Genomic DNA, 8,670 nt, shown 5'->3' on the forward strand with positions numbered 1-8,670 from the left:
GCAAATACTTGCTTTCTGGAATATAGCCTCTGATAATGTCGCTGCATTTTAGGTGGTTTACAGACATATGCTTCAGATCAGGCTCAGAACAACGGCCTCATTGATGCATTTGGCGCCCTCTCGTCAGGAAACAAAGCTGTCTCCCAGCGCTCCATCCAGGTCAGAGTCTTTCCTCTTTAGTTTTTCTTGTTTACAAATAATCATAGCCAAGACAGAGAGTTTAATGTTTAAAAGTTTTAAGTTCTACATTCTTCTAGCAGCGAATTAAAAATAAAATACAAGTTTCAGCCTGATACTAAACATTCCTACTATGCAACGCTACTCACTTAAAGAAGGCAGTTAGTGTTTATTTGTCTGGGAACAATACTAAGTGATAACTTCTTAGAAATCAGAAACGTTAAAACAGAATGGGTCCAAGAATGGGTCTTTTTAAACATCTGTTAAGGAGCGCCCGCAGCAATATAATTGGCTCAGAATTTTCTTCAGAGGGGATCGTGTCAGTTTGAATTTTCTGGGACAAGTGTTCAGGGATTTCTTGAACTATTTTCCATTACCTCAAGTCCCTGGTATTGGCCAAGATTTTCATATAATGGATGGAAAGTGATTTGTACTGGAAGGAGTCCATGTTGTCAACCCAGAAACTTGCATCTTGTTCCTGGGTCTGTCATTGACGCCGTGACCGTGGGCGAAGAACTTTACCCTGCACCTCAGTTTCTCAGTCAGACATGAACCAGGAAACTTCCATGGGCCCTTCTCGTTCTAAAATCTCAAGAAAACCAAATTTATTTCAGAAGTCTTGGGACAATTTTTTAAAAAGGACAAATGTAATTTTAATGACTCTTCTCTAACAGTAGTAAACATTATTCACATGAATTTTAAGCTAGAGCGAGTGACCAATCAGCACCACACCTGTGTGAGTTGTAACTTTAATTGTGAATAAAAGTAAAGGAATAATGTAACGTCAAAGCCAAATAATGACAGAATTCAAAACAACAGGCTTTCTGGTCTATCGATGTAGCATTTGTTCAGGCAAGGAAGACAGCAATTATACTCATTTGGGTTATCCTAACTCAGATTTGGAATATCAACTCAAGAGCCCAGTTTGGAAGTGGGAGGAACATGTATTAGAAAAGCAAGTAAACTGGTGAAATGGCAAGTTCACAGTCAAGCAGTTTCTGCCCATTACTTTTGCATTTAAGAAATCCAAAAGAGAGAGAGACACATGGGCAGGACTCATTTACCCCCCTGATAAGAATCAGCTCTCAGGACCCCTCACTTTCTCCACACCCTAGATCACAATCTACCTACAAAACTAGAAGGGCTGGCTCCATGATCAGGCCACCCTATCTTCTAAAGGATCTCAATTTAAGGACCATTAATAATTATCTAGGAAATGATCCTCAAAATCACACTTTCTCTGCCTCTACCTCTGCTCCACCACTCCTTCATTCTGCTCCAAACAACAAATCGGCCTCAGCCACTGACTTATTTCATTTATCTTCATAAGGACTTCAGTAATACTTGACCTAGCAATTCATTCATTGCAATTCAGACAATTCATATGTGGGCGAAAATAAGTCCTACTCAATCCCCATAAGAGTTTATAATCTGGTAACAAGATGAGCTGTGTATAGCAGTAGGTATAAGGCAAGATGCAGTGTGAGGACATCAAAGGAGTGATAGAAACAAAGGATTGATGGAGATGAAAGGAGGGAGACACTATTCTCAGCTGTAGGTGAGATGGACATCAGTGAGAGCTTCATGGAGAAAGTGACTTTTGAACTGAATTTTGAAAGATAGGTAAGGCTTAGACAAATGGAGATGAACGTACAGACTTCCAGGAAAAGCAGAGAATGTGACAGTCATAGAGACAGGAGTTCATGAGAATCATTTGGGGAAGTGGTCTGGTTTGAATCAGCAATGTAGGAATCAACATTGTGGACGCTAAGGCTGGAATAGTAATTTAGAATTGGATCATAATAGATCCTAAATATCAAACCAAGAGCTCAGGCATCACTGAACCCTTTTTAATGGGGGCAACTGAGAGCTGAAGGCAGAATGGAAGAGACTGTGATGGGAGCTATATTCTCTAGAAAGTAAAGAGTTGTTTTTCTTAACAGCTTGAGAGTAAGGGATTAACCCTCCAGAACAGTCAGTGGATGAACGGCACAGTGATTGTGGACAGCACTGTGGGAAAAGACACTTTGTTTCTCATCACCTGGACAACTGCTCCCCCTCAAATCCTTCTCTGGGATCCCAGTGGAAAGAAACAAGATGGCTTTGTAGTGGACAAGCAAACCAAAATGGCCTACCTCCAAATCCCAGGCATTGCCAAGGTATGGACCCGGCTTTTTGCCTTCACACAATTTGACAAGATAAAGTAAAACTTTTGCAGAATAAGCTGTAATAATTATAAATAAATATTCTGTAGCTTTTTAAATGAGGGTGGTTGCTAAAAAAGAGCCAGTACTGAATAAAAGAGAGAACAAGGAAAAATCACCATCCAATGGAAATCACTCAGTGTGATAGTAAATCACAAAAAAGTCAAGAAGAACATTGGTGACATTTTCTCCAGGTAGTAAAAGGAGAACCTTCTGATTACACAGCAGGCAAGATGCGTAATGATCCTTGACGCTTTGGCACCATGAAAACTATTTCCTCTGTCTCAGGAACCTGTCAATTGAATCCTGCCCTTGAGAAGCCAGGGCTGTGATAATGACACAGCTTTCAGACCTCATTTACCCCAACTAGGATTTTCTTGACAATAAGAACTAAGTTAGTCCAAATTCACCAGAGTTTCCCTTGGCTGAGAGAGGATCAAGTATCTTAGATAAGCTTGCCATGTACCTGTATCGGATGGGCTCTTCCTGTAGGTGGCCCTGAAGTCAGGTCTGTATTACCTAAGGTTGTTAACTGGAAACGTCTCCATTTGTTTTGGACAGGTTGGCACTTGGAAGTACAGCCTGCAAGCAAGCTCACAAACCCTGACTTTGACTGTCACCTCCCGTGCATCAAGTGCTACCTTGCCTCCAGTTACAGTGACCTCTAAAATGAACAAAGACACAGGCAAATTCCCTCACCCAATGGTAGTTTATGCAAAGATTCGCCAAGGAGACTTGCCAGTTCTCAGGGCCAAGGTCACAGCCCTGATAGAATCAGTGAATGGGAAAACAGTTACATTGGAATTATTGGACAATGGAGCAGGTAACCAACTACCCAAGGAACTGAGGAAGATACCTTTCTTTTCCAGAAGGCAACCAGGGAACAGCAGGAGGGCATGATGTGATGAGGACAGTTAGAAGCAGGGAGACCAGCACCGGGGTTCTGGCTGGGGGAGCTCTCTGCTGCCCCACAATTCCTATATTTCAAAACATTGGAAAACAGAAACAGGCCAACCTTCACTTCTATAAAGACCAGACACATCAGTAGCTCAAACTCAACAGGCTCAGAGACTCCGAGGAGTTGTCAGTGGGTATTCCACACCCCTCAAAAGGGGAGGAGAAGAATGAGTAGCTATTTTGTGTTAGGAATTTGTGTGAAAATTAGATAGATGGATAGAGACATAGATAAATAGATCTTTTTTTTTATCTTCACCACACACTTTTGATATATTATTAACCCCACATTACAGATGAAGAAACAGGTTTTCACATTTAGAAAGCAGCAGAGATGGATTCAAGTATGGTTATATGTGACTCATATCTATGTGGTTTCTATATGATCTTGCACCCAAGGTAAAAATTCTGCCTATTATTTTTGTATGTAAGATGTCTAACAGGGAGAGAGAAAGAAAAATCTACATTTACTTTTAGAAGGAACTTGACTATTTACTGTGAAGCAAGTAACCTTAATAGAACAAATTCTGTAAATAAATTTCCTAATTAATTCTACCTTGGGGAAAACTGATACATTTTAAAAAATGATCATGTAATGCTTTTTCTCACCAGTAACATACAGTGATTCAATTCAGTTCAACAGATACTTACTGGGTAGTTACCTTGTACTATGTTGGATGTAACAGAGACACATGACTTGACCTCTAATTTCAAAACAAAAGACAACAACTCAGGAAGACAGGATGTACACATATGAAATTGCACACACACACACACACACACACACACACACACACACACACACAAACTCACTGGTAAAAGAATTATACCTCGTCCTTAACATAGTCAAATCCTAAACTCTCTTGGAGATAATACCAGATTACGTTTGCTGTGAAAAATTTGAACCCCCGTATGAGTTGGAAATATACAAATGCCCAGTTACCTTTAGGATATTCACTGACTCCTTCATTTCCCTGTCAAGGTGCTGATGCTACTAAGAATGATGGTATCTATTCAAGGTATTTTACAACTTACGATACAAATGGTAGATACAGTGTAAAAGTGTGGGCTCTGGGAGGAGTGAATACGGCATCTCAGAGGGTGACACCTCAGCAGAGTGGAGTCATGTACATACCTGGCTGGATTGAGAATGGTAAGTAATCTATGATAACACACCTTGCTTGAGTAAAAGGCTTGGAATCAAAAGGAAACCATTAAACTTATGGAGAAAATCATGTAGAATTAAATCAGGGGTTTTCAACCTTGGTACTGTTGACATTTTGGGCCACATAATTCCTTGCTGTGAAGGGCCGTCCTGTGGATTGTAGCATATTTAGCAGCATTTCTGGTTTCTATTCACTAGAAATCTGAAGCAGCTCCCACAGTCAAGACAATCAAAAATGTCTCCAGTCATGATCCACTGTCTTCTAGGTGGCAAAACAGCCCCTAGTTGAAAACTGCTAGGTTGAATGTAGATTTTGACTGCCTTGGTTCAAATCCCAGCCCCTACCAAATAAAGTGTTCTAGGTGATCTCTTGTGCTTCACTTGCCTCAATTATAAAATAGGTAATAATGGTAACTGCCTCATGGGATAGACACGAGGAACGAAAAAGAAAATACATCGAGTAAGCTGTTGCTGGTAAATAATGTGTTCAATAAATGTTATTACTTGTAATAATTTTAAAGTATTTTGTAATGAAGTTTTTTCTACTGATAAAGGCATTTCCACAGAATCAAAAAATAGCAATTTGGGGCTTGTTATCCACATCAATATCACCATAACCCTACTGTCCCCTTTTCCTCCTCTTCCCTGCTCAGACCAGGGAGAACAGCAAGTGAACTGACACAGCCAGCACGCTGCGCCCACATGTGAGCATGTGGGAAAATTGTACTCCAAGAAATAGTGCCATGCTCATCTTGGTTAGAAACACTTTGCCTGGACTAGAGCTGGAATCAGGACTCAGATTGAGTCCTGATAAGTTTCGGGATGTGTTTTCCATCGGTCTCCATTCTACTCTGGACAGCTCCTGCCCCAGCACTGTTGTGTAGTAAGAACAGCTCCTCCAAGAAACCTCCAGTTGTCTCTTTACTTGGGCTGTGCTCAGTAAAGGGAGGATTCTGAAACGTGATGCATCCTCATGCAAAGGTGGTCATAGGAAGAAAAATGCTTTAAAAGACATCATTGCTTCCAAAGCTCTTTTAAACATCTCAGCTTATTTTATTCTCACCTGCCCTCCTTTTTGAGTTAGGGAAAGAAGTCGCAGGAGACTGGTATAGTGGCTACATCTAGCATTATGTTCAGTGTTGTATTAGTAGATCTCTTTCTCTTAATTATCCCATTTTACAGATGGGGAAATAGAGGCTAGAGAGGTTATTGGTCCACATTACTAACAGCAATAGCAACTGGATTGGCACTGGGATGCCATGTTCTTCCCTTCACCCCCTGTTGAGCCTTGATACCAAGAGAGACAGTCTCTACTGGTGAATTGAACTAAATTTAAACCTGCTAAAGGATTCACTTCATCTTTGCCCAAGATCAGATTAATGGGTATGATTGTCAATCTGTCTTTACAGACAAAAATTTTTAAGGGCTATAGAAGTAGAGTTTATGAGAAAGTAAAGCCTGAGTAATGTCATGTTAAGTATTATGGAATATTTTTTATTGAAAAGAGCCTGAGAACCCCACTGATGAGCAAGAGGGGGTATTTTTTTGAATTCCAGAATGATTTTTATACAACCTTTCAACAAGAAAATGAAGCAAATTGGAATTACTACAAGAACTAGGTTTTCATGCACTCATTGAGAAAATCAAGTTTTTCAAAAGTATACAACTTAGAATCCCTAATATAAAATATTTTGTAAGAAACTGCCATCTAATAAGAAAGATAAAACACAAACACAAAGAAAGAGAGAAAAACACACCAAATAAATTATCAAGGTAATTCTTGAAGGCCCATATAATTGATTAACAAATAAATAAGAAAGACAATGAAACCCACAGTATTACCTAGGTGGTTTGAGGTGGTCTGAAAAGGTTTAAAACAGAGGCAGTATTTAAACTGACCTTGTGGAAGATTAAGGTCAGGAGAGGCCAAAAGATAAGAAAAGAACAATTCCAGAACATGAAAATCGATTGCAGAAGCCATTCCACTAAATATTCAGGAAATAAGTATCTGTGAGAGAAAGAACGGTGATTCTCTCTTTGCTTTTTTCCCTCGGATGCAACCTGATTTGGAAGCTTTACAACAAATAGCTAAAGTAAATTTTGTGTTTGGGAGGAAAGAGGGGGATGGGAAGACTAGGAAGAAGGTAATCCGTTACAAAACAAAGGGAAGGACAGCCATTTCACAGAGTTGTTTGCTGTGTATTGAGAAATTTTTTAATGCAGGGGAAGTAAAATGGAATCCACCGAGACCTGAAATTAATGAGGACGATCTTCAAGGCAACCAAGTGTATTTCAGCAGAACAGCCTCGGGAGGTTCATTTGTGGCCTCCGAGGTCCCACAGGCTCCCATTCCTGACCTCTTTCCACCTTGTAAAATCACTGACCTAAAGGCGAAAATCCAAGGGGACAATCTCATTAATCTGACTTGGACAGCTCCTGGGGATGATTATGACCATGGAAGAGGTAAGCTGAGCGGGGTGTGGACCCTGTAAGAGAGTTGAGCAGCCAAGCAGAGGGGCAGAGGGTGTGAGGCAGGCAGGCACGTTATGATGCATGTGGAGGGCAGAAGGCAGGAGGGATCTTGAACATTCTCTGAGATGAAAGCTAGAGATTTTTAAATATGAGAAGTTTAGAATCTGAAAAACTGGCCTACTTTAGATATGAGATGTTTCAACCAAGAATAGGCAATCCTCAGTTTTTTTCCTGAAAAAGTGCCAAACTGTGCTTTGATAAACCCCAATTTTTGTGATGACTCCTAGATAGGATGGGAATAAAGCACAGATATCTATGGTGCAGAGCTGTCCTTTGGAAGAATCCTCAGGTTCCTCCAGATTCTGCCTCTTAGAGTAATGTCTGTGGACAGCAGGGTGGGCATCCCATGAATGCTTGTTAGAGATGTAGAACCTTGGGCCTCACTTCAGACCTACCAAAGCTGGATGCTGTGTACATAAATTCAAGTTTGAGAAGCACCAGTACCAGAAACTCTACAAATAATAAAATAATAAGCAGTATTTCAACAACCTCCTCTCTCAACTAGGTGCTATGCCCAGAAATGCAGACTAAGGCTTTATGTAAGTCAAGCCTAATCCAGTGTTACATTTATCACTCTGTCAGGATACAAAAACAAGAAGAAAAAAAGGATACTAATTCTTGTAAATAATGGACCATCAATTATATTTATTCATTAGAATTTTATGGGACGGTGATACTGTTTCTAACAGATTTCTTAGGTTTCTTTAAGACTTGAAGATGACAAGTCACATCTTTTTTTTTTAGCTGACAAATACATCATTGGAATAAGCACAGATATTCTTGATCTCAGAGATAAGTTCAACGATTCACTTCAAGTCAACACGACTGATCTCATCCCAAAGGAGGCTAACTCAGAGGAAGTCTTTGTGTTCAAACCAGAAAACATCCCTTTTACAAATGGCACAGATCTCTTCATTGCTATACAGGCTGTTGACAAGGTCAATCTGAAGTCAGAAATCTCCAACATTGCACAAGTATCTTTGTTTATTCCCCCAGAGACTCCTTCAGAGACTCCTCCAGAGACTCCTTGTCCTGCTATTACTGTCAATAGTACCATTCCCGGCATTCATGTTTTTAAAATTGTGTGGAAGTGGCTGGGAGAATTGCACATATATCAGTAGCCTAGGGCTGAGTCTTCCTGAGATAAACAAATCATCCACCCTTCTTCTGATTATAAAAAAATTTCTAAAGTGTCTTCTAGACTTCCTGTACTGTACCGGGTGATGTAATGAAATAAAATGCCAAACAATCAGATACACATATATTAAAACTACTTAAATCCAAAAGTTTAATCATTTGCTCATTTACTAATGATTCTGAGTATTAGAAAGGAGTGCTTGCATCAGTAAATGGAAGTATGTTTTAATTCACTTTCAGGAGCTTTTCCAGTTATGATAGAAAAAGTGATTGCATATGAAAGGTGCCAGAAATGCCCCACAAGATCAAACTATTTTAATACAAAAGCCATGGCTCATTTCAGAGGAGATTTGGACCAACATCACCAGGAATATGTATCAGTTTCTCTAGATTTGGGCAAGGATGATGCATTTAATGAAGAAACTGCACTGAAGAAGGAAATAGCAGCATAGTAAAAGACCCATAAGCACAGAAATGTATGCTGTGTACACGCAGTTGCAA

General features: G+C 39.8%; 1 protein-coding gene across 1 annotated transcript in view; it reads left to right on the plus strand.

The window, feature by feature from the left end:
* Window positions 1–8,311, plus strand: part of CLCA1 (chloride channel accessory 1) — a 30,102-nt gene extending 21,791 nt beyond the window's left edge. Inside the window, exons 9-14 of the mRNA XM_006190157.3 lie at window positions 53–159; window positions 2,121–2,336; window positions 2,943–3,204; window positions 4,318–4,488; window positions 6,724–6,963; window positions 7,777–8,311. Coding sequence (XP_006190219.1) covers window positions 53–159; window positions 2,121–2,336; window positions 2,943–3,204; window positions 4,318–4,488; window positions 6,724–6,963; window positions 7,777–8,153 — 1,373 coding nt within the window. The 3' untranslated portion in view covers window positions 8,154–8,311. The remainder of the gene's footprint in view (window positions 1–52; window positions 160–2,120; window positions 2,337–2,942; window positions 3,205–4,317; window positions 4,489–6,723; window positions 6,964–7,776) is intronic.
* Window positions 8,312–8,670: the final 359 nt, after the last annotated feature.

The sequence above is a fragment of the Camelus ferus genome, chromosome 13 (assembly GCF_009834535.1).
Source record: "Camelus ferus isolate YT-003-E chromosome 13, BCGSAC_Cfer_1.0, whole genome shotgun sequence".
NCBI classification, from domain to species: domain Eukaryota; kingdom Metazoa; phylum Chordata; class Mammalia; order Artiodactyla; family Camelidae; genus Camelus; species Camelus ferus.